At 43.9% G+C, this 25,635-nt stretch overlaps 2 protein-coding genes across 7 annotated transcripts in view; one reads left to right on the top strand and one right to left on the bottom strand.

Moving 5' to 3' along the window:
• The window catches only part of Stard9 (StAR related lipid transfer domain containing 9), an 85,943-nt gene that overhangs the window by 35,746 nt on the left and 24,562 nt on the right, over positions 1 to 25,635 (top strand). For 5 of the 6 annotated variants that reach the window (XR_003486563.2, XM_035447129.1, XM_027422090.2 and 2 more), the window contains exons 8-21: positions 1,389 to 1,458; positions 2,197 to 2,269; positions 5,300 to 5,367; positions 8,582 to 8,679; positions 9,222 to 9,428; positions 9,615 to 9,712; positions 11,472 to 11,549; positions 13,942 to 14,121; positions 18,687 to 18,738; positions 19,018 to 19,155; positions 19,696 to 19,781; positions 19,880 to 19,983; positions 23,966 to 24,156; positions 24,619 to 25,084. Coding sequence is in view for 5 of the 6 variants with exons in the window: in XM_035447129.1 (XP_035303020.1) it covers positions 1,389 to 1,458; positions 2,197 to 2,269; positions 5,300 to 5,367; positions 8,582 to 8,679; positions 9,222 to 9,428; positions 9,615 to 9,712; positions 11,472 to 11,549; positions 13,942 to 14,121; positions 18,687 to 18,738; positions 19,018 to 19,155; positions 19,696 to 19,781; positions 19,880 to 19,983; positions 23,966 to 24,156; positions 24,619 to 25,084 (1,909 nt within the window). In the remaining variant the exon portion in view is untranslated. Of the gene's footprint in view, positions 1 to 1,388; positions 1,459 to 2,196; positions 2,270 to 5,299; positions 5,368 to 8,581; positions 8,680 to 9,221; positions 9,429 to 9,614; positions 9,713 to 11,471; positions 11,550 to 13,941; positions 14,122 to 18,686; positions 18,739 to 19,017; positions 19,156 to 19,695; positions 19,782 to 19,879; positions 19,984 to 23,965; positions 24,157 to 24,618; positions 25,085 to 25,635 lie in introns of those variants that run through there. The other variant, XM_027422092.2, reaches the window with a different exon arrangement.
• Cdan1 (codanin 1) overlaps positions 19,403 to 25,635 on the bottom strand; it is a 47,117-nt gene continuing 40,884 nt past the window's right edge. The window contains exon 32 of the transcript XR_003486565.2: positions 19,403 to 25,159. The gene's annotated coding sequence lies outside the window, so the exon portion shown is untranslated. The remainder of the gene's footprint in view (positions 25,160 to 25,635) is intronic.

The following is a 25,635-nucleotide window of genomic DNA, read 5'->3' as shown; positions in this document are numbered from 1 at the left end:
AACACAAGGGATTTAGAAGTAAGCTAAGTTCAGCTGAAGGAGTGAGAATGAAGCTTAGCAGCAGTCTTTGCAAAGTCTTATTTACTTCTAACTCAACTTGTTCCTATCTTGTAGTCATTTGGGTTTCTTTCTATTAGAAGTGAATGTCTAAGTAGGCATTATGTCTATAATCTCTGCACTCAGGAGACTGAGGCAAGACAATTATCTTGAGTTAGAGAGCATCTTGGGCTAGAGAGAGACCCTGTTTCAAAAAATAAAACAAACAAAAATTGAAAGGGGGTGCAATTTGGGTAGCTGTAAGCTACAACTCTTGTCTCTTCATCCCTTGAAAGTTGCTAAGAAAATTGATTGCAACCTGCCTGCTTCAATCTAGTCACTGTTCATATTACTTTATCAGTTTTTGTGTACATTTATTTAGCAATAGACCTATGGCATTGTCTTGTTCCTGAGCCTCTAATACTCTGCAGAGGCTCTCTAGCACAGATTCCCATAAAGATTTTCTTCATATCCTTAGGATCCTTTTCACCTGTCTCAAGCCTTTCCATTCTGTAATGCCTTGGTTTATCCACAGAGCCCACCCTGCTCTAATTTGCTCAGCATTTTTGTTTGTCCCCTACTTCTGTGGTATTTGTCTGTAATGTGTTGTATAGTGTATTTCATGTTATAAACTGTACAAGGAGAGAGAGACATATTTTGTATGCTAAGCTGAGTCTGCCACCTTGTGGGTAAAACATCACCTTCCTGTCAGGGATTTTGTGAGGAATTTCTTTGTGGTTAGCGAGGCCATTACATGAATTCTAAACTGTAATCTTTGTGGAAATATATTGGCATTTCTAGAACCCATCACACCACCTGATGAGAGGTTTCAATACATATTTATTAATTTGTTATCTGAGTGATCTTATTAGTCAGGTTTCCTCATTCTAGCTTATGAAGTGATATAACATAAATAAAAGCCTGGTGGTACACTTAGGAGGCAGAGGCAGGTGGATCTATAAAGCAAGTTCCAAGATAGCTAAGGCTACTATACAGCTAGATAGACCCTATCTCAAAAAACAAACAAACAAAAATAAAACAACAACAAAAACAAAAAGAGAGATGGAGACAATGATAAATAAATAAATTAATTAATATAATAAAAAATTAGAGCCAGTAAGATGGCTCATTGGGCCTAGAGGTTCTTGCCATCAGGTCTGATGACCTGAGTTCAATTCCTGGGTCCTGCATGGTAGACAGAGAAGTGACTCCTGTAAATTGTCCTTTCGCTCCACATGTGTACTACTGTGGGCCTGCATTCAAACTCATATGGGGGGAGTAAAACCTACAAGAAAAGGTTAGTTAACCAGAAAGCTCACTTGATTTCTTTTCTCCTCTCACAAATTTGACAGGTCTGTCTCAGCATGTTGTTACCGACTATCAGCAAGTTATCCGGCTCTTGGAGGAGGGGATAGCAAACAGGTAAAACAGGTTTGTTGGGGGAGGGGTGCAGCCTCCTTTTGCCAGCCTGTGTTCCCCTGTCCTTTGGAGAGTATGGCCAAAGAGAGTATGGTCCTTTGTAGTGGTCTCTCCACATTCCCCTGCAGTACCCATCCAGAAGGCCTTGGAAAAGAACATGACTGAGAATTACTGCTCTTCTCATTACAAAGGAATTTGTTCTGGACATAATAATATTGGAGAGTACCATCTTTTCAGCTTGGCAAAGATGAATATAGCATACAATGATTCATAAATCTGTTTTTCTTCTAGTTCTCCACATTGTGAGGTTCTAGGCATATGAAACTAGGAATAGTAACTTAAGTGCCCCAGAAGCTACTATGCATTGTGATAACATTTCATGTTTTCAGCTACTCTGAGTACTAATAAATGTCTAGTTTCTCTGGGAGAAAATAAAAATGTAGTCTTATTTACTTTTATATGAATGCTTGTCTTGCTGGAATGTATGTGCACTATATGTGTTCTGTGCCCACAGAGGCCAGAAGAGGGTGTCAGATACCTAGAGCTGGAGTTACAGATGGTTGTGAGCTGTCATGTGGGTCCTAAGGATTGAACTCAGGTTGTCAGGCTCAGCGGCAGGTGCTTTCACTCACTAAAGCATCTCACTAACCTCAGTCCTAACATTTCTTATGTTCAGAAAGGTCTTTTAGGGTCCACCGAGCTTAAACAGTCCTTGTACTAACTGCCTTGTTGTATTCACAGGATCACAGCAGCCACCCATGTTCATGAGGCCAGCAGCAGATCCCATGCCATCTTCACTGTCCACTACACACAGGTTGGTCGGTCCTTCTTACTGAAGGAATTCTTTCTCATGCCTTGTGATTACTTCTACTATTTTCTCTTCTTTTTTTCCCCCCTGCCTTTATACTTATATGTTGTCTGATACAACTGACTTCTCCAATATCTTCTGCTTATCTTTGCTCATACAGTTCAGAATATGTCACTTATTAAATCAGTATGGGTCTGTCAAAAATGAAAATCAAGGTTGAAATGAAAATGAGCATTAAAATGAAAAAAGCATAAAGCTCACTTCCAATATGATAGAGTGAGAAGATTGACAAGTCCAGTTTCCAAAGGCAAATAGAAAGCAGAATACAACTGTTCTGAGTTCTGGGAGACTAGTGGGATATTGAAAAGCCCTGTAATGTGCAGTATTTAAGGAAAACAGCACAGATATATGGTACTCTTGTCTTGTTTCTTCTCTGCCCACTCACATACATCTCCAGCTGTCCTAGTGAGGAAGTTCATTTACAGAAGGCAAGGCTTGAAGATTAGCAATGGCTTTCGCTGCCTTCAGAGTTGTTCACTTGCTTTTGTGCAGCCAGTTAAAGTAGGTACCTCGGGGGATCCAGGAGCAAGCACATCAGTGACTCCATTAGCTTTAGATTGTAAATTCTTTTCAGGTAAGTCATGAACTGCCAGTCTAGGATTTAACAGAGAATTCTTGGTACAGTGGATTTAGCAACATCTGTGGATATGCTGGGTATTAGAAGCTGTGCACATATTGACCTATGGGGGCTGGAAGGATGGCTCAGTGGTTAAGAGTGTATACTGCTGTTCCAGAGAACAGAGTTCACCTCCCATCACCCACATCAGGCAGCTCACAACCACATGTAACTTCAGGGGATACAGGTTCCTCCTTGGGTACTAGCACTCTTGTTACCTTAGTGCATACACACACACACACACACACACACACACACACACACACACACACACACACCCATAAACATAAATTAAAAATAAAATACATCTTTTTTTAAAAAGACTAATTAGGCTGGGCAATGCACACCTTTAATCACAGCATTTGGGAGGCAGAAGCTATCGAATCTGTGAGTTTGAGGCTAGCCTGGTCTACAGATTGAGTTCCAGGTCTGCCAGGGCAGCACAGAGAAACCCTGTCTCAAAACAAACAAACAAACAAGAGACAAACTGGATCAAAGCCAACCCCCCCACCCACAGTCCTGATTTGACAGAGCCTGCACATATGTTTAGAGGAAGCACAAGTGGGCTCTGTGGTTAGTAAACAATGAAGTATTCTGAACTTTTAATGCATTTCCCTGTTGATGCGTAGGTCCATCAACAGAAACTAGAAGTCTTAACTGAATCAAAACATGGAAGCGTTTGGGAGGTGCAAGCAGAAGGATTAGGAATTTAAGGTCAGCCCGGGCTATAACAAGTTCAAGGCCAACTGGACTAAATGGAGCCCTGTATCTAAAAATTTAAAACAGAAAAACAAAAACAATGAAATATAGTAATACATACTTGTAATCTCAGAACTTGGGAGGCACAAGCAAGAGGATCAGAAATTCAAGGTCAGCACGGGGTACATGAAACCCTGTTTCAAGAAAACAAACTGTATGGTGGCTCTTGACTTTAATCCCAGTGCCTTATGGATACCAAGCAAGTGCTACACACCCAGTTCAGAAACTAATTCACAGAGTGCTTTGGTTTGACTGATTGCTTGGTTGTTAGAGACAGTATTTCACTCTGTTGTGTGCAAGTATTTGCAGCATCCTTATTTGTAATTGCTCAAAACTATAAATGCCCAATGTCTTTTGAGAAGTAAATAGATAACCATGACACATATGCTATATCTATACAATGGAATACTCAGTAAACATGAACTAATGATACATTCTTTAGGGTATTTGAGTCTCAAAATTGTATTCATCAAAAGAAGGCCAGATATTATATGATTCCAGTTTTAGGAAATACCCCAAAAGGCAGATTTATATAAAGCATTGAATAGTGATTTGAGCTGGAGTTGGGAGCAAAGATTAACTCCAAACACAGTTGAAAGAAACTGGGAGTAATTGGAAATGTTCTAAAATTTTATTTTGATGATGAAGGCACTACATTAAAGTTTTGTAGCTAGGGCTGGAAAGATGGCTCTACAGTGAAGAGTGTTTACTGCTCTTGCAAAGGATCTGAATTCCATTCCCAGCACCAAAAGTCAGGCAGCTCACTCCTACCTGTATCTTCAGTTCTAGAGTATCTGGCACCTTCCAACATCCTGTGGTACTTACATTTTACATGCACACACCCACACAGAGATACAAACACACATACATACAATTAAAAACTAATACTAAAATAAAATAGTTAAAATAAAAATAAATCTTAAAAAAAATTTTGGTGATTTTTTGAGACAGAATTTCTCTATGTAGCTTTAGAGCCTGTCCTAACACTTGGGACTAAAGGTGTGAGCCAGCACCACCTGGCCAAATCTTTAAAAATTTATAAAGCAAGCCAGGCTTGGTGGTAAATGCCTTTAATCCCAGCATTTAGGAGACAGAGGCAGGTGGATCTCTGAGTTTGAGGCCAGCCTGGTCTACAGAGTAAGTTCCAGGTCAGCTAGGACTATACAGAGAAACCTTGTCTAGAAAACAACAACAACAAAAAATTATAAAACAAGCCCACATTGAGTTAGAGGATGAGAAATAATGAGAAATAGTTTTGTTGGTGGTGGATTACTGAATGGAACACGTGAAGTTCTTGTCCTAGAAAGCCAGCATGCTGTGACTGGGCAGAATAACAGACCTGATCAAGGGCTATCACTCCTTCTGTGGCTCTTTGCTGGTGAAAGTTAGAGCCCACTGATCAGTTTGCTGGTAAGTTCCTAGTGCTCCTAAAAACTATATGGGCTCTGGAGCTTTTCCCTGCTCACTGTAAGATTTAATGAAGTGATGCTGATCAGATAGTGAGTGCTCATCTGGTTAAGGACATGTCACCTTGGTGAGGACAGTATTGGGGGGGTGCTAATCATTCTGAATGACAGCTTTAAATGGTCTTTGTCTTTTAGGCCACCCTCCAGAATAGCCTCCCCTCAGAGACAATCAGCAAGATCAACCTTGTGGACCTAGCAGGCAGGTAATTGGGATTTCAAAGACAGGGGAAATTCTTGTTCCCTTGACAATGGCCTACTTCTTGCCCACTTTACATGGAATGGGTGTGATCCTAGGTTTTGCCTTGTTTAAATGTTTAAATCATCCTCAGATTACAAAAGAAGGAATTCTTAAATGCTAGCTTGAAGGTCAACTGGGAAATTCCTCCATATCCCTGGTTCTGAGTCTCACCTGCCTGTTGGGACTTGCTAAAACTTCCCAAGTACATTTTTAATCCCAGCACTCAGAAGGCAGAGGCAGGTGGATCTCTGTGAGTTCAAGGCCAGCCTGGTCTACGGAGTGAATTCCAGGACAGCCAGGGCTGCACAGAGAAGCCCTGTCTTTTTGAAAAACAAATCACCTCCTAAAGCCTACATCTCACATCAGAATAATGAGTGATAAGGTGAGGAAAAGGCTGGTGTTGCATTGATCTCATTGTGCAGCCAGGATTAAAAACAACTGTCCTGTGAAATAAACTGAGTTAGTACACTTTTTCCATTGACTTAATAACAATTATATGTAGCTGTATACACTACTTTAAATTTTTAAAAAAGATATTGTGCTTTTGAATTATTAGAAGTAAATATACTGTATTCATATTGTAACCAAATATGCATCCAGAAAGAAGAAAAATTTGAGGATAATGTCATATTAAAGTTCATGACTGTTGGGGAATATTATTTTAAGGTATGTGACTCTTGTTTATGCTGCATTTATTTAACTGTGAAGCTGTGTTACTATGCCTGTCTAAAACACCTGGTGGTCCTAATAAAAAGCTGAATAGCCAATAGTGAAGCAGGAGCAAGGATAGGTGGGGCTGGCAGGCAGAGATTATAAATAGAAGGAGAACCGATCAAGGAAAGGAGGACATCAGGTCAGGGGCCAGCGACCCAGCCATCTAGTTACACAGCAATCCACAGAGTAAGAATAAGATTTACAGAAGTAAGAGAACAGGAAAAGCCTAGAGGCCAAAGGTTAATAGGATAATTAAAGTTAGGAAAAACTAGCTAGCAACAAGCCAAGTGTCGTGGCCTGGCATGTCTCAGCTTTAACCCACAACAGCCATGAGGTTCTACCTGAGTGGGGGTGTGTGGACCTGGAAGCTCCTAGCAACCCAGCGACGATAAGGACCAAACACAGGCATCTTGTCATCTTCAGAGAGCTCTCAGTTCCATGTTGTAGAACTAGAGTCATTTCTTTATTAGCCATCTTTTCTGGTGTTTCTTAACCATCCTGCCAACACCATCTTTCTTTGTTCTCCCTGCTCTCTGGTCGCTCGCCCCTCACTCCTAACCTTCAGTCCTCACACACCTCTGCCTTCCCTGCCTAGGTGAGGGCCTATTCAGATGCTTAGGTGCATAGAGATGCAAATAAGAGGCATATTACCCTGAGGTCATGGTAAACAATAGTAGCCTTACTGGCATTAACAATACAATAGTGGGCCAGAGCTTTCCGATGCCTCTGTTTACAGGAGCTAGAGACTGGGCCCCAAAATATTCCATAACAGAAATATTTGGTCCCCCACAGCCAAGCTAAGGCCAGGCATTCATAAGTAATAAGACTCCATGTGTGATTTACTTGGGAGCTGGGTGGTGGGCTCCTCAAAACAGCCAAAAAAGCCAGAAGAGTAGAACATCAATAACATATGATAACATAAGGCAAAATTTTCTCAATTTGGAATTTAAAAAAAAAAAAAACAAAAAAAACACCAAAACCAAAAAATGAACAGCACTCTCTTAAGAACTGAGTGTGAAGGTGTAGTGGGGAGAGTGCTTGCCTGATATGCACTAAGCCCTGGGTTTAGTTCCAGCACAGCAATGTAGTGAGGGGTTGGGGAAGCTAAGTCCTGTCTGAAGGAATATCAGCTAATCAAAATTGTACATTTTCACCGGGTGTTGGTGGCACACACCTTTAATTCCAGCACTCAGGGGGCAGAGGAAGGCTGATCTCTGTGAGTTCGAGGCCAGCCTGGTCTACAGAGTGAGTGCCAGGATAGGCTCCAAAGCTACACAGAGAAGGCCTGTGTTAGACCCCTGGAAAACTCAGGTATCCCGGGTCCCAGGCCACGACCGCAGTCACCCCAATCACCAGGCAGATTCGAGAGCTTGCTGTAAACTGCATGAGGCTTTATTGTAATTTAACGAGCTAACCCCATGTTAGCTCGGGTCTTTTGTCCACCCACCATGGCGGTTGGCTACAAAACACTGCTCCTAGGGGCTCCCGAGAGATCTTGTAGGGCAGCATAAGGGGAGTGTCTAGGGGTACGCACAGGCTCAGGATTGGTGTGCCCTCCAGGCTTGGAGGGCTTGCCCTGTGTTGATTGGCCAACTGGTTGTTATGGCCCATAGGCCCTCCCAGGGTGGTTGCTATGCTCTGTGCATCATTGCTGTGCGCTTGTCTGTAAAGTACACCCAGGGTCGTAAAGCATACCGCCACCAGCTAACTTCTGATTGGTTCCTTGTCACGAGACAGGCGTCTGACCTCTAAGTGACCAAGGCAAGGTTACTGGTCATGGCTGCCGAAATGGGGAGCTGGTCCCTTCACCTGGAATTGTAAATTTTCACTATTTTCCTTTACTCTGAAAAGAGATTTTGAGGTGAGCATGGTGGTTACATGTCTTTAATCCCAACACCCAGGAGGCAGAGACTGTGAGTTCCAAGTCAGTTTGGGTCACATAATGAGATTCCTGTTTACAGAAAACAGAAACAAAAAAGGAGATAGGGTTTTGAGACACTTGACAGTTAATGGCATAGATGCCATCATTAAACCATCAAAATGTGAATTTAAAGCAAGTCTTTATCTGTGAGAGACTGCTACCATCAATACTGTAGATAGGCATTGTTTGACCTAAAGTGCTCTAGTTGTCCCCTCACCAAAAAGTCACTAGCAAGATTTACAGAGGGGCCTGTGTGGGGGCAGTCTTACAGTCTTATATCCCATACTGGGGCTCTGTGCTGAGCTGGCTGCTGAAGGAGAGCCTCCTTTGGAGGCAACTCTAAACTGTCATGGTTGACACTTAATGGGATGCTGGGTCTGTTTCTGTTTGTATCCAGAAAGAAGGAAAGTGTTGAGGATAGAGACACAGGGAACAGTAATATAAGGGAACTGTTTCTATGGGTCTGTTACAACATGATAGGTCCCAAAACATGCAGAATAGTGTCCTGTTTGCTTTAGTTTTTACTTTTATTCTTCTGTTCTAGTGAGAGAGCAGATCCCAGTTACTGCAAGAATCGGATTACTGAAGGTGCCAATATCAACAAGTCCCTCGTGACTCTGGGAATTGTTATCTCCACTTTAGGTATTTTGCTGATGGACTCAGGGTGATTGGAGTGGGGAGGGAGACTTCGGAATAACTCATACTACTTTCATTTTGTCAAATTAGGGTAGATGCTTTCAAGATTATTATTATTTTGTTGTTGTTGTTTTTTTGAGACAGGGTTTTTCTGTGGATTTGGAGGCTATGCTGGAATTTGCTCCAGGCTGGCCTCCAACTCACAGAGATCAGCCTGCCTTTACCTCCCTAGTGCTGGGTTTAAAGGCATGCGCCACTAATGCCCGACTCAGGATTATTTTTTGATAGGGTTACTTTTTGGTTTGAGCATGAAAATCTGGTAGTTTTAGAATACGAGTGACCATCATTCTAGAATCACGTTAAAACAATTCCTATCCCAAGTTCAAAGTCTGATGTAAACTCAGACTTAAAGTCTCCTAGCATGTGCAGGAAAAGGAGTATAATACTCTGTGTTCGGCAATCACTTTGTTTTGGTATATTTGCTTCATAATCCCTTCTGTATTCTACCTCTGTTTTTTTTTTTTTTTTCTTTTTTTAAATCTGTTAAGCCCAGAACTCCCAAGTGTTCAGCAGCTACCAAAGCCTCAGTGCTGCCAGCAGTGGAGGTGACAGTGGGGTTCCTAGCACTGCATCTGGGACCAGCAGTGGAGGGGGACCTGTAAGGAGGCAGTCGTACATCCCATACCGGGACTCTGTGCTGACCTGGCTGCTGAAGGAGAGCCTTGGGGGCAACTCCAAAACCATCATGGTTGCCAGTAAGTTGGAGGCTGGATCTGCTTCTGTTTGGAGCTAGTATTGTGCCTAGAAAATGTACTGACCACTTATGTGCCTCAGTCTCTCAAGAGTGTCTCATGCAGTGAGGGCATTAGCAGCAAGACAAGTGAGTAAGAGCTGGGATGGAGGGACCCAGTGTATTTCTCAGCTTTATCCTTCTACCTCAGCTGTGTCCCCTGCACATACCAGCTACAGTGAGACCATGAGTACACTGAGATATGCATCCAATGCCAAAAACATCATCAACAAGCCACAGGTGAATGAGGTAAGGCCTTCATTGGAAGTCCTGGTCTAATACAGTTTGAAGTTCTTACTGTTTTCTCTGGTTTCTTACTCATTATTTTTGTCACAGCTAGTTTCTCTGTTGTGATATAAAACATTGAAGAAAAGCAACTTGGGGAGAAGAGGTGCATTTGTCACTTATCTGTTGCTGGGGTAAAATGCCATAACCAAGGCAACTTAGAGAAGAAAGAGTTGATTTGGGGCTTACGGTCCCAGAGGATTAGAGTCCATGATGGTAGAGTAGTATTCAGTGTATTAGTATTCAGTGTCTAAGACTAATGGGGCATGTCTTATTCAACCCCCCAACCCCAGAAAGGGTTGTCACATCATACAGATTACAGTCTATCATCTCAGGAAACTGAGGTAGGAACCTGGAACCATTCTACTTGCTGGCTTGCCCCCCATGTAGCAGGTGGCTAGTGTCTGGAACAGCAGCTCACAGCTTACATCTCAGTCTCATGCAGGAGGCAGAGAGAGCTGGCTAGAAATGGCTTTGAAATCTCAAAAGCCACTCACAGTGACATATTTCCTCTAGCAAGGCCACACCTCCTAATCCTCCCCAAACGCCATCAATTTAGTATTCAGTGTCTAAGACTAATGGGGCATGTCTTATTCAACCCCCCACCCCCAGAAAAGGTTGTCACATCATACAGATTACAGTTTATCATCTCAGGAAACTGAGGTAGGAACCTGGAACCATTCTACTTGCTGGCTTACCCCCCATGGCTCATTCACCCTGATTTTTGTATATAGCCTAGGACTCCCTTCCTAGATGTGACACTGTCTACAGTCAGCTGGACCCTCCCCATCAATCAATAATTAAGAAAATACCCCACAGGCTTGCCAGTCTGATAAAGGTATTTTCTCATGGAGGTTCCAGTTCCCCAGGTGACTGCAGTGTCAAGTTGACAAAGCACTAATGAGCATAGTTTTCATCCAGACTTCCCTCTGCAAATGATGCTTCTTTCTCCCAGTGTAGTCCCTGCCTTTCTCTGCTCCCTCTGCTCTTTTCAGCAAACAATTTCATGATTTTATAAATTCCTTCAGGTGTTTCTTTGTGATTTTATAAATTTTATAATTTCCTTCAGGTGTTTCTTTAAGGCCATTCCTCTTAAGATCCCTAGTGTATGATTGCCACTCTAAGAAAGGTCATTTAGAAGCTTCTGTTTGATGCTTTTATTTTTAATTAATACTGATAATTGTGTCTGAGTTTTATTATATAAATTGCAGTTGACTTCTCTTTTGGATTAAACTGGGAGTATGAAAAATTTGTGGTTTTGAAAGCTGAGTAATGACAAGACCATTGCAAATGTTTCTTACCTCTTAGAGATTCAGTGAAATGTTTCAGAGCAGGGGCCACAGCTGATGAACAGACATACCTAGCCCACCTAGGAGCTGTTTTCAAAGGCAGTGTGATTAGGCATGTATCAGATTTAGTCCTCATACAGGAGGATTAGCATTTGTGAGCTTCCCTGGCCTGCTCTAAGGGATGATCCTCAAAGGTCATATGCAAAAGAGTCACCGAATAGTTCCTTAAACATGGTTGAGCCCCAGGCCTCAAGACTTGCTTTCTGGGGTGGGGCCAGAATTTTTATTTGTCACATGATGAAGCTGATACTATATAATCCTGGGATTATACTTTGAGAAGTCACTCCCAAAGAATAACACTTCTCCAAACTAGCTCTTCATAGCATTTTGGGAACCGGTATGAGCCAGTGGTGACTGACTTCTCTGTGTTTCAGGATGCGAATGTGAAGCTCATCCAAGATCTAAGGGAGGAGATTGATAGGCTGAAAGCCATGCTACTGAGATTTGAACTGGTAGGTGGCAGCCAATACTTCCATATTTCAATGATGGACGGTCTTGTCCCTTGAGCACTTGGGCTTGCCATACTCCATGTTTTCAAGTTTTATTATTATTGTGTGTTTGTGTGACCATCCATGTAGAGGTCAGAGGACAGCTTTCTAGGGCTGGTTCTTTCCTTCCATCTTAGGCTCTGAGGATATTACTCAGGTTGTTGGGCTTGTAGAGAAAGTGCTTCTGCTTGCTGAGCCATCTGGATGGCCCTGTGCTTCATGTTTTCAGTGGACAGTGATAGAGCAAAGGCAGAAGGATTTCCCTGATTTTTCTGTGTAGCTTCAGATGAGCTGGATGCCTTCTCCTTGTGTCATCTCTTGTCTAGAAGACATTTGCCTTATTGGCCCTTGCTCTCTGTGGAGACAGATAAGGGGAATTGGGCCCTAGAGAAAAATTTATTTCAGTTCTCCTCCTTTGTACTTACATGAGCCCAAATACCAAATGTTCCTGACTTATTTCTGATTCTGGTGGTGAAGTCATTGTTTCATCTGTACTTTATCCTTCTTAAGTATAATGATGGGACTTAATTGTAGTTGATACCAAGAAAACATCAGAACTCATCATCCCCCCCCTCTCCCAGCCTCTGTGCAGAGGAATTCAGCTCATTACATGATGAACTGGATAAGAAGGAGCTAATCACCCAGAATGCTCTGCAGGTGGGTGTATTGAGTGGACCCAGTTGAACTTTTCCAGTATCCTGGAAGTAAGTTTGCTCTCTCCATCTGTTATCCAGGTGTACTCCCCTTGGTGGGGCAAAGAGAATCTGTCTAGTTCAGAAATCATTTTTGTTTCCACTGAGCCTTGAGTAGGGAAGGTGTTTGCCTTAGTTGATGGCAGTGGCTTTCTTTGTATTTATTTTCTCGGGTTCATGATAGCTTCTTTTGGATAGTGTGAGTAGCCTAGAAAAATTATTTTCTAGTCAGTCAGGTAACTAGCGTGTATTCACAGACTGAACACTCAGTGTGAAGCTTCAAGGGATACAGGAGTCCCTGCCTTTGGTGGCCGCAGACCCCATGGACACACAGAGGTTGGTGTGCCTCATGAGGTGTCTGATGAGGAACAAATCATTATAGCCTGTGAATTTTGGAGCAGCAATCATATGCTGGCCAGCAGAGAACTGGCTTTGAACCAGACTTGAGGGAGAAGTAACATGAGCAAAGGCACAGGATATGGGACAGTGACATCGTGGAAGTGTGTGCTCCAGAGAAGATAGTGTTCATCATGGAGAGTTGTGAACTGAAGATGAAAGCCAGGTCAGAAGGGGTGAATGTGATGTAAGTGGGGTCTAGCGTCTTGAATCAGATTGGTGGCATACAAAGGAGTATGAAAGAGTAAAAGCAGAAAGACCCACTGAGGGAGAATGGAGAATCAGAATAACCATGATGCCCATAGACATTTAAAAGGAAAAACAAAAAAAGATGCAGAAAGGGTAATTGTAAGTGTAGATATCTGAGCAGCATCAATTAATTGAAATAACATTTTGTGATAGGTTTCTGTTGCTATGAGTTAGAACTACCTGAGAGAGTAGGAAAGGTTATTTTGGAGCTGAGGAGATTGCTCAGTGGGTAAGAACTCTTGCTGTACAAACACGAGGACCTGAGTTCAGGTCCATAGAACCCATGTAAAAAGCCAGGTAGAATAGGATTACCCATCAACCTCTCTGGCTTCTGCATGTGGTCACATCTGTGCAGGTACACAAAGAGAACAGAACACATGACTAAACAATGGAGGTGAAGAAGTGTACACATACAATCAAATCACATACAGGCTTTGAGTTTTCACAGATTGTAGGTTTCCATGATCCATAGATGCTGGGCCTATTGCTGAGGGCCATGGTAAGGCAGATCAAGATCATCCTGGTGAAGGGAACATAATGGAACAAAGGTAATTACTTCATGGCAGCTAGGACAAGGGAAGTGAGGCAGAAAGGAGCCAGGGACATATTATATCTTTCCACTTCCTGTGACCCACTTCCTCCAATTAGGCCCCACCTACCAGGTTTCCATCACCTCCCAAAACAATGCCTTCACCTAGGGACCAAGTCTTTAACACAGGAGCTGTGAGATATTTCATATTTAAACCATGACACATTCATATTTTTCTATTTGAAAAAACAGTGTATGCTCATTGAAGAAAAATTTAAGCATTTATCGAAGGAGCTTCCGTTTATGAAAGTAATACTTGCTTATTGAAGAAAACTTAAAACACATGAAACACTCACAGATGAGAGGGTACAGGGGCCTCTCTGAGGTTCTGAATAGCAGGGATCATGAGGAAGTAAAATACTGGGGCAAAGGTGAGAGAACTTCAGTCTGTTTTCACACAGGGAGTCTGTCATCTCTTGTACCTCTCCAGATAGACCATCTGACTCAAGACCGGATGCGGAAGTGGAATGACTGGCAGATACTCATGGAGCATTATGGTGTGGACATCAACAGGAGGAGGGCTGGGGTGGTCATCGACTCCAGCCTGCCACACCTGATGGCTGTGGAAGATGATGTTCTCAGCACAAGTGTTGTAATATATCACCTCAAGGTGAGGAGGCTAGTGCGTCCCCTTCCTGAGCACTGGCCCCAGGAGCAGAGGAAGGAAGGAACACTGAGGTCAGCTGCCTTGGGGTTTGTGCTCAGGAGTCTGATCCAACCAGCATGGGGGTTCATTTGGGTTTGGGCTGTAGGCAGCTGGAAATCAGAATGGTTATTTGTTTTCATTAGCTACTGGTGCTTTTTGGTAACTTGATTCTTATTTCTGTTCCTTAATTCCTTCATGTTAAGGTGAGAATGGGGCCTCTTACATTGCTTCTCATGTCTATAGTCAGGAGAGTGAAACCCTAATCAGGATAAGCTAAGAAGAGTGCTACATGCCTGCAGTCCCCGCTGCTCAAGAATGTGATACAGGAAGCTCCTTTGAGCTCAGAAGTCTGAGGCCAGTTTGTTCCTGAAGAAGATACTGTCAGAACTTCTAAACTACAGATACAGGCTACTTAAACATGGGCGAATTCAAGAGACTAGAAAGTTTTCTCACACTTTCTTTCATTCAACAAAAGCAAATGCCTTCCCTCCACATCTCCCCACCTCCATCTCCATCTCAGCACTTCCAAGAGAAGAAGAGGGAAGAGAGAAAGATAGATGAAGCTGAATACTTGAGGGAGGGTCCAAGGAACTGGTGATGAGGGGGTGATGATAAGCATTCATCTTGAAAAAGCCAAATAAACATCTAGGCTCTCAAATAAGAGCCCTGGCCATCATTTCTAAATGAGTAGTTTGAAGAGTTGACAATCTGCCTGACCCCTTCTGTTTGAGGACAGTCCTGTGGATGGTAGAACACATTTTACTGTTGCATCAGGCCACATCCCTGTACTCACAGAAGATCCAATTCTGTTCTCATAAATATCTACAGAAGACATTTCAAAAGAACAACTAAGTCGGGGATGTGTGCAGTTGCTGCCATCTCTGGGGAGATTAGATTTCTCTTCTGTAGGATATTTGGAGAGATGTTAGCCAAGCTGCTAGGTGTTCTTGGGATAAGCCCTATGAGCATCTCAGGTGGAAAGCTCAAGTAACTTATTTTCTGCTTAGCATTTTGCATACATTGTCTCAATGAAATGCTTCAGGCAGAAGTACTTGCCTACTTTTACCATAACATTTTGAAATATCGGAAACTAGATCTTTCCATCAGAAACTATAGGAAGAGATTAGGGATCAGGAGAGGCCAGATCTGTTAAAACGTCACCATTTGAGTGGAACTTTCCTGAATCACTGATGGAGTCTGGAGTGAGGAGAGGAAGTGAGTTGTTAGGTGGGAAGGCTTGGGGTAGCAGCAGAGGGGTAAGAACCATGGCTGTGTTTGAATCTTAGACCTGGAGGCAGTGGTGACTCCATGTGAATATAGGGTTGTTAATTCTCATTTAGTCAGTGCTCCTTGGTGCAGCAGTGGACCAGTGATGCGACATTTTAGTTAGTTTCTAATTCTGGCATTTCTGCACTTTATGAAGCCATATTCTTTTTTGTTCTTGTTTTGTGTGTTTTTTTTTTTTTATTTTATGGGTGTTTTTCCTGCATGTCTGTCTGTGTATCGTGTGTATGGTGCTCCCAGAGGTCAATGTGGGGACATTGGATCACCTGGTCTAGGAGTAGCAGACAGTTGTGAGCCACCACATAGGTGCTGAGAATTGAACCAAGGTCCTCTGGAAAAACAGCAACCAGTGCTCTTAATCGATGAGCCATCAGGCTGGCCTTGAACTCACAGAGATCCGCCTGCCTCAGCCTTCTGAGTGATAGGATTAAAGGCCTGCGCCACCACTGCCCGGCTCCCCCATATTATTTTTATGGTTTGGTTTGATTGTGGCTTAAATAAGTATACAATAGTAGTGATCCAAGATTCTGTGCATTTTTTTTTTTTTATTTAGTTGCTTTGCTACCTTGGTCACAGACCTGAAACTAGTCTCTTGGTAATACACTGTAAATGGTTTTTTCTTGGGCCACGTTGGAAAGCTCCTTAGTGAAACAGGATGAGTGGATAGAGCAGAGATGGCTGATACCTTGTAATGACTTGTAATTTCCTTTGTGTCACTAACTGCTTGCAGAAAGAAGTGAAAAGAACAGCAAACACAGGGGCCACCTAAGTGTTTGTTATCTGAGAGCTCATCACCTTTTGGTTATAGTTTCATGATATTCTGTGGCCCTTATCTTTGGGGAGGAATGCACTCCATCATCAAGAATCCCTGAATGAACATGAAGAGTTTTAACCTATTTGTATTAGTCAGGGTTCTTTAGAGAAATAGAACTGATAGAATGGGTGTGGTAGGGGGAGTTATTAGAGTGATTTACAGGTAGTGGTCCAGCTAGTCCAACAGTGGTGTTCTCCCAACAGAAAAGGCAAGAATCCAGTAGTTACAAAGACTCATCTGGTCTTAAGTCTGTATTGGAATTCAGAAGTAGGTTGTAACACGAGTGAAGGAATGCTTTAATAATAGAGTAGATGAACTTGCCAACAGGAGTGAGGACAAGCAAGCAAAAAGCCAAAGAGCTTCTTTCCATGTCCCTTTATATGAGCTGACACCAGAAGGTTTGGCCCAGACTGATTTAGAGTGTGTCTTAGTTACTTTATTGCTCTGAAGAGACACCATGACAAGTCAATTTATAAAAAGAAAGCATTTAATTGAGGGCTTCCTTTCAGTTTCAGAGGGTTAGTCCATGACCATCACGGCAGGGAGCATGGTGGCAGGAAGGCAGGGAGGCATGGTATGGCGCTGGGGCAGTAGCCCAGAGCTCACATCTGATCTAAAAGCTGAAATGCGGAAAGACTAGGCTTGGTGTGGGCTGTTGAAGCCTCCAAAGCCCAGTGACATCCCTCCTCTGACAAAGCCATACTTCCTAATTCCTCTCTAACAGTTCCACTAACTGGCACCCAGTATTCAAACATGATAATGTGGGGAGCATTCTCATTCAAACCACCACAGGGTGGGTCTTCTCACCTCAAAGGATTTCCTTGATTGGATCCTAAAGCGCTGTGTCCAGCTGCTAGGGTTTTGGTTGTTTCCAGATGTAGTCAAGTGGACAACCAGCATCAGCCATCACACTCCTCCCTTGGCAGTGTTGGTAGAGGTTGGCAACCATTGACTTGTGTTCAGGGAGGAGAGGTAGAGGAGCGTAAGGCAAGCCAGAACGTCATTGCTCCCAGGATTCACATGCTGTCTTGGGAAACCTACAAGGTCTCCTTGTTCTTGCTGCTAAAGTATGGCCTAGTGGTAATTTTAGTCACTTTGAAAACTTCCCACTAGGGAGGTGTTATGGTGAGGCTGAAAACAACATGGGCTGGGGATTCAGAGACCTGAATTGTAGCCACAGTTTTCCTATTTAGCAAATGGGTTTTCTAGACAATTTACTCCCTCTGAGCTTCAGATTTCTGGTCTATAAGAAGGATGCAGTAAGCCAGGTGATGGTAGCACATGCCTTTGATCCCATAACTCTGGAAGCAGAGGCAAGCAGGATTCCTGTGAGTTCAAAGCCATCTTGATCTACAGGGTTAAGTTTCAGAACAGCCAGGACTACACACAGAGAAAACCTGTCTCAGAAAACCAAAACAACAACAACAACAACAAAAACAACATAGTAATACCAGCATTTGCAGCATTTCGGGTTGTTAAAGTATTAAATAAAGCCAAGCCAAGCATCATTGTAAATGATGGAAGGCGGAGGCAGGAAGTTGAGAGTTCAAGGCCAGCCCAGGCTTTAGTGGGCACACACCTTTAATCCCAGCACTTGGAGGCAGAGGTCGATGGATCTCTGTGAGTTTGAGACCAGACTGGTCTGCATATTGTGTTTCGGGACAGGTTCCAAAGCTACACAGAGAAGCCCTGTTTTGAGGGGGGAAAAAAAGCAAGCAAACAAAAAGAAGATGTCTACAAAACATTTAGTATAATACCTAGGACATAGCAAGTGGTTACTTAAGAAATGGTGAAGATAGGCTTTCAAGTTAGCATCTTTGTCATCATGTCTCTACCTCCTTAATAGAGTGTATGGTCTATAGTGGATTTGTCATAATCCAAGGCCCAAAGGCCCTACTCCTCTACTAATTCAGTGGTTTGCTTGTATTAACACTAGTTGCTTATGCTCTCTTCTACTCTCTTCCAGTTCCTTTTGATTCTAGAGACACCTTGCCCCTATTTGTGCTTTACCCTTCATAGAATTTAGCATCTATTATGCTTCCTCTGCAGAGCAAGAAGGTAACAATCCATGAATCTTTATACAAAGTCTCCTAGTCTCCTGGATCAAACACAGGCCACACTAACTTTAGTTGCTTTAAGAATAAATTATGTGTCTTTTTACTGGAGAATTTCTGACCAGAAGCTGTATCTATTCCCTCCCTGACTTCAGAGTTTTACTATTAGTGTTACTGTTTGCCTCTGTCCTCCTGGACTGCAGAGCGAATGGATGGAAGGTCAGGACAACCTAGACTGAAGTTGGGAAATGGTTCTAACAATGCAGAGATGGGTATGGGAAGACACTGATTACACACAAATATGGACTGTGCATTGGGGACAGGACTATGCCTCTTTTTATTCTTATTGAAATGTCTTCTTTCTTTCCTCCCCACAGGAGGGGACAACAAAAATAGGAAGAATTGATTCAGACCAGGAGCAGGACATTGGTAGGTAGTCTGACACACGGGCAGCTGTTTGTTCCTGAAAGGGTTACTAAAGGAAGCTGATGGTCTTGGAGAGAAAAGGGTCTGCTTCTCTTTCTGCTGCTAGCTTTTGGGTCTGGGAGTTGGAAGAAGGAAGCTTATACACAGGGAGACTTTCAGCTCTGGGTGGTTTCAGGTGGTGGATGTTCCTTTTTTGTTACAATGGGAAATATTCCAGCTGTTGAGAAGAGGCATTCTCCTGAATGATTTCCCCATCAGGTTACCCCTCCCCCACCTCTTTAGTCCTTCAGGGCCAGTGGATTGAGAGGGACCACTGCACGATCACTAGCACTTGTGGAGTGGTCATTCTCCAGCCTACCCAAGGGGCACGCTGTACAGTCAATGGCCGAGAGGTCACTGCTTCCTGCCGGCTGACACAAGGTAGGACCGTCTATCTCCCTGTGTATATCTGGCTGATTGATGGACATCTTCAATCTCATGGGGCTCAAGAAAGCAAGCTTCAATCATGTGTTACTCAGCCTCTGCACCCAGAGAGTAGGACCCAAGAGTAGAGAATGACTTGTGGAAGTTTGTACTTGTTTATCTGAGCCTCAATTTCTTCATCTGTGATAATGGGAGCATAGGTCAGGATTGATTGAATGAAGCCTGTTTTTTTTTTTTTCTTTTCTTTTTTTTTTTTTTCTTTTTTTTCTTTCTCGGTAGAGTGCTATAAAGACTTGGTGTCAGTGTGCCTCTAGTACCACTCCGTTCAAATCTCATTCTCTGAAGCTGAACTCAATAGTTTCTCCGACTACCCTACCTGGAACTTGCCCTGCTGTTCATTTGATTATAATTGTGAGATGTATAAAATACATATCAATTTAACAAAATTATCAGCTTGTTGTAGGCATTAGTTTATCTCACAGTTATGTACTCAGAGCACAATCATGGACTAAACTCTTGTTTGTCCATGTGTTAAAGGAGCTGTCATAACACTGGGGAAAGCTCAGAAGTTCCGATTTAACCACCCAGCTGAGGCTGCTTTGCTGCGGCACCACAGGCTTCAGGTCAGTATGGCTGTGATTTCTGAGTGGCTGTTTGGGAAGCTTCCACACTGCTCCATTGGGCTCATGCTCCCCTGCCTGCCCGGCCCCCTTCATCTCAGGTTGGAGAGGCTCTTGGCAGCAGTGGCTCTTTGGAATGGCTGAACTTAGATGGAGATGTCACTGCCTCAAGACTGGGTCTCTGTCCTGTGCTTTGGAAGGAGAGGTAAGAATCTGCTGCTTGTACCAGGGGAGTCTCCTGGGTTTGCTTCTTAGTCTGTAACAGAATGGAACTGGGAAATATTTGTATAACAACTAAGGTCTGAACAAGTATCCTCCAGAATGACTTGGGCAGGTGTGATGACTTGAAAATAAAATGTTCCCCTCAGGCTCCATCTTGTGGCATGACTTTTGAGGGTCCAGAACCTTTAGGAGGTAGGGTGGAAATGGAGGTTACTGGAGGTGCGTTCTTGGGGTACATTGTTCTCCACATCTTCCTCCAGGCCCCTCTCTACTTCCCATTCACCATGAGGTGAGCTGCTGATTTACACCACCACATATGCTCCCTAGCAATGCTCATGCTCCAGCTGTGGAGGTGGTCTCCCATAGACTGGGACCTTTGACCTGGGGGTCTAGGATGAACCCTTTCTCAAGCCGTTTCTCTCACGTGTTTGCTCCAGCAGTGAAAAACTGACTGTGAGTAATCTGAAAATGCTGAGCTGGCTGCTGAGTTTGTAGCTGACAGGGAGGTAGCCATGGCCCTCATTTGCTTCCTGCTTGCTTTTCATCTCTCTTCTCTGAAAGATATGTATCTCCCTGTCAACGAGATTTAACTGGGAGGTGTTAGCAGACATCTCTGGTACTGCTTCTAAACCTTACTTCCCCATAGTTCCCTTTGAATCCTGGGGCATGAGCTCATAATATGTATCTGTTAGCTTCCAGAATATATGACTTCCTCTGGATTCTAAAAAATGAATTTCTTCTTTATTCTCTCATAACCAACAATGCAGAGCTATGCATATGAGGGAACAGGGCCTATGAGAACAGTAAGAAAACATCTTGAGATTCTGCCCTTGCTCCTGCTTCACCTGCTTTGAGATAAACGTTGAAGTCTTGAGTTAGTTTTATATGCAACGGACAGCAACTGGTTTTCTACTTCATCATTATCCTTTCCATAGAGAATCTCCTCAGCCTGGATACCTGGTGGGTTTGCCCCTGGAAGTTCTTTTGTTCCTTTTAGCCAGACTGACTGGTACCATCATGTCTAACTGTAGGAAAATTTAACAGAGGACTTGGTACCAGTGAGATCACTAGCAAGACCACCAAGCACCTCCAACACAGGATTCACAGCAGGTTCTTAGCCTCTTGGGAGGAATTGTCTCTTTCTTCTGACCAGGAACATTTGATGACAGATGAAGATAGACTTAGTCTGACTTTGATAATGGGAGCTGTTGGATGAGCAGCAATGTGAAGGTACACAGGTTGAACTTAGCTACAACAGAGGTTTAAGGGAATGTGGTCCTGTGTGGTGAAGGGCAAGTTGGAAAAGCTGACACAGGTGCCAAGGCCAAGAAGAATTCCGGACTAAGCCTGAAGTTCTTGTTTTCTCAGAGAGGATTTCCTGGTTTGTGGGGAAGCTATGAAGGAGACTTTTTTTGGGTAAGGTTTCTACTAGGAAGACAGATTGAAGGCCTGTTTTTTTCCTCCGAGCGCAGAGTTTATAGGAAACAACACTGCAACTTAAAGCGCTATAGATATAGAAAAGGCACATTGGAACTGGGTAAACAGACTCACATCTGACCCTACCATGTAAAAGCTGTGTGACCTCAGGCAAGTCACTTACTCTCAGCCTGTTTCCTTACCTCTAAAGTAAGAGTGTGGCCATCCTGTTCCCAGGGATCCTGAGATAAGGACTAAAAGAGTTGAATGGGCATAATACCCACATATCCTTGGCCCCAATGGCTGTGAGGCTCTAGGGATGAGCTGCCCAAGAAAGCTGCTTTCCTTTCTTCCTTGTTCTGTCATCTCAGGCAGCTCACCATCCTTCCCAGAGTGTCCTGTAGTCTTCTCCTACCTGTTAAATATTTTTAGGATCCTCAGCTCCATGGGAACGAACATGGCCTTGCTGTTTTATCCAGAGGACAGTGAAGGGCTTCAGAATCCAGCCCTCTCCCATGGACTGCCCCTACCAGCTTGAGGGGCCTGTAGGCTGTGCAGGACCTATCCATCTACTGTAGTCAGTATCTGGTGCCAGCCCTCCGACAGGTGGTATGGTGCTCAAGCTAGTGATTGGGCAGAGGGGCCAGGGAGTGGAACTGACAGAGGAAATTGCACGACCCAGTCTGGATTTGTGGGCAGGCTTTCCTTCCACTCTTATTTGGGCTTGGCTCCAGGACTGCCCTTGTCCTAGGCCTCTGTCTCTCATTTGTCACTGGGGGAGCATTTCAGAGGGCCAGAGCTTTTTCTAAGCTGGAGGAAATTGGCATTCTCTCCTTGTAGTGATCTGGACCAGGAAGGAATTTTGTTGCATGTGTTCTTTGTGATTCTCATTTGGAGTTGGGGATTGGGGGTGGGGGTGGGGGGGCTATCTTTAAATGTCTAGAATACAGAAGCTCTCATTGTTGCTACACTAGTAAGTAGCACTACTACTGCAGACTCTGTGAGGCCCCTGGGTTAGCAGAGGTCACCTGCCAGAGAGAGTGGAGGGCACAGTAGAGTCCTAGCTAGGTGACCAGGCAGTATATTGGGGATTCTGGAGTTACCAAAGATAAAAGGCAGCCATTGTTAGATATAGGTAGGTCCTTAACTGCCCAGGTAACTTGAAAAATGTGCTTAGCAGAGGCATCCTTCTGGCTGAGGCTGTGTGGCAGCTTGGGTAAATACACTGTGTCATCCTGGACAGTCTTCCTTGTAGCCCCATGCAGAACTCCCTAGAAGGAATGAGAGCTCTCCTATGAAGAAGCAAGTTGTAAACCTGAGAGCTGGGGAAACACTCAGGGGAGGAAACTGAGTAACCCCAGGGAATTCAGAATATATGGATTCCCCACTCTGCCACTTGAACTGGGTGTTCTATGGGTTTTAGCTGGGCTTATCTAGGCCTCACTTGATGGGTTTATGTTTATAATTTATCCATTACTGTGGCTCAAGTTTGAAGTAGTAATACAAGCATGACATGTGTAAATATATGTACAACATATTTTGGGTTAACATTTTTTCTTCCCAGTATTTCTGAAGTTCTTTCTGCCTTTCCTGGGGGAATTTTAGTAGAGACCCCTAATTCTTTCATTTTTAAAAGACAGAGCTCTTCTGTATGTGTATGCATTTGGGGTGTGTGTGTGTAGGCCTAAAGTTGATACCAGTGTCTCTCAGTGGCTCCACTCTATTGAGGCAAGGTCCCTCACTGACCCTAGAACTTCCAATTCTAGACTAGCCAACTTGTCCTGGGGATCCTCAGCCTTCCAACGGCTGGGATTCCTGGTAGCTATCATGCTTGCTTGGCTCTTATGTGTACTCTGGGGATCCAAGTTCTGGTCCTCATAGTCACATGGCAAATGCTTTATCCACTGAGTCATCTCTCCAGCCTAGGCAGAGCTGTCTGATTTAGCTAAAGCATCATTTTTTTTATCTTTCATTTTACTTATTTTTGATACAGGAAAACTAACCTCAAGCTCATGACCCAGAACATTAAGGTTAAAGGCAAGTGCTATCACACTCACTTTTTGTTCCTTTAGCATTTGTTTTACTCTTCGGTTTCCTTATGAGCCAGGTGTGGTGGCACATGCCTTTAGTCCCAGAATGTAGGAGGCAGAGGCAGGTGGAGCTCTGTTGAGTTCAAGGCCAGCCTGTTCTGTGTAGTGAGTTCCCAGACAGCCAGGGCTGCATAAGAGATACCCTGTCTCAAAAACAAAATAAACAAAAAATCAACAGCAACAACAAAAACCTGTTTTACTCTCATGATTTCCTTATGAAAGTGAATTTGGGTTTCTGCTAAACCCACAATTCTAAGAATATGGTAGTCTAATGACTATTCTCTGCTCCTATACTATGACTTCATGAGTTGTCTGTGACAACTCACCTATTTGTTTCAAGTTGCCAGATGTTGCCTTTCTACCCTGTTGAATTCATGAGTACTCTCAGAGGGACTTAAGTCTCCTACCCTTTTGTCCTGAGTTTGGTTTGCTTGGGTGACCCTGGACCTTTTGTCACAGGAAGGTGCTACAAGAGGGGTGTGACAAGAACCAGCAGACATCAAGAAATGGCAAGATATCCCACAGAGCCCAGACTGAGCAACAGCAGTGCTATGTGGAGGATCTGAGACAGCAAGCCATAGAAGGTCAGAGTAGAGTTCAGAAGGAACCAGAATTGGACCAGACACATAACAGCCAGAAGATAAAAGACAGTAGGTGTCTTTGTCTAAGGTGCCTGCTTTGCCTGCCTTCTTCACTTCCAAGCTGCCAACCTTCTGTATTCTGGCCTTTGTTGTGTTTATGATATGATGGAATCCTTTGCACTGGGAGTTCTCTCCCTTCTTTTAGGGACCAGAAGCTCACACACAGGGGCTGGAAATAAGCAAGTGGACTTCTCTATGGCCCCTCAGAATGATGCACCTTCTGCTGGCTCCCTCCAGTGGTGTGCTTGTCTGTGCATTTCAACCTGCCCCACTTGTCCACTCTCATATTGAGGCCCACAAATCTTCCTTTCTTTCCCCTGCAGTAGGGGAGCCCTGTAGCTCTCACTCACCACATCACTCTCTCCAACCCTTTTTACTCCTCACAGCTCCGGCCATAACTGGAGATGTCTGAGTCCAGGCAGCCATAGGCAGAAAGTGCTGACCTTCTCTCTGGGTGTTTTTGTTTCCCAGACCAGCAGTGGCTTCTCAGAGGAGAGACCTGGCTAGCCAGCTTACAGGAGACACAGCAAGAAGACGACAGTGGAAAAGAGAAAGAACTTGCGGCCTTTGTGGCACCTGATGCTTGGCTTCCTCAGATTCTACCATCTGCATTGGTCCAAAGCCAGAAGAGGGTGGTACAGCTGCAGCGCTTGCGGAGACGCACTTCTCAGGCTTCAGTGTGGAACATCAGGCAGAAAAAGGTCTCATTCCAGCTGGAGAGAATTATTAAGAAGTGGAGGCTACTGGAGACCCAGAAGAGACTGGAGCAGCTCAGGGCATTCTACTGGCTCCAGGATGATGGTGCCTCCAAGGCCCCAAGTTGCGTCTCCAGCTCTAACACCTCAGGACCGGGTTCTCAGCGTAGAAGCAGATGGACGGCTTGCAGCTCTCTGAGCCTCCAAAGGCTCTGCAGCCAACGTTTGTCCCAGCTACACAGGTACCAGTGATGTGCACCAGGAGCAGTGGCTGGAGTTAACCGGGCAGTGTTCTTTACTCCTCAGGGTTTCTTCAGCTGTGAGGTAGAGAGGTATTTATTCCTCTGGTCCTTCAGGCTTCTCTCCTTTGTCTGCATATCTTTACACAATCAGGCTATTCTTATCCTTGCAGAACTGCTCTTGCTCCCAGCTCATTTCTTCTTTTGAAGGAACTCACCTCATTTTCGTGTGTGTCTTAGACCTATACTCTCCAGATGCAGTTTCCTTTATGTCCTACCTCCCCGGGCTTCCTTGATCCCACAGACTGCCTCTTCCCTGAACTCACTCATGACTCCCAGGTTCATGTCTGGATCTGCCTCCTCAGCTCCTCTCCCCCTTTCTGCTGTCACGGGATGGGAAGCATATTATCTCCCAGATTCCTTGGAGTAGAGATCCATGTCCTGTTCTGTGTATCCTTGGCCTTGCTCAGAAGAATCACACAGTATCTGCTGCTGTCTGTTCTGCTTGCTAACCTCTCTGTTCTTTAAATAACTGGGCAGAAAACACAACTTTT

Source organism: Cricetulus griseus, chromosome 6 (genome assembly GCF_003668045.3).
Source record: "Cricetulus griseus strain 17A/GY chromosome 6, alternate assembly CriGri-PICRH-1.0, whole genome shotgun sequence".
Classification (NCBI taxonomy): Eukaryota; Metazoa; Chordata; class Mammalia; order Rodentia; family Cricetidae; genus Cricetulus; species Cricetulus griseus.
This window is presented reverse-complemented; position numbering and strand designations above follow the sequence as displayed.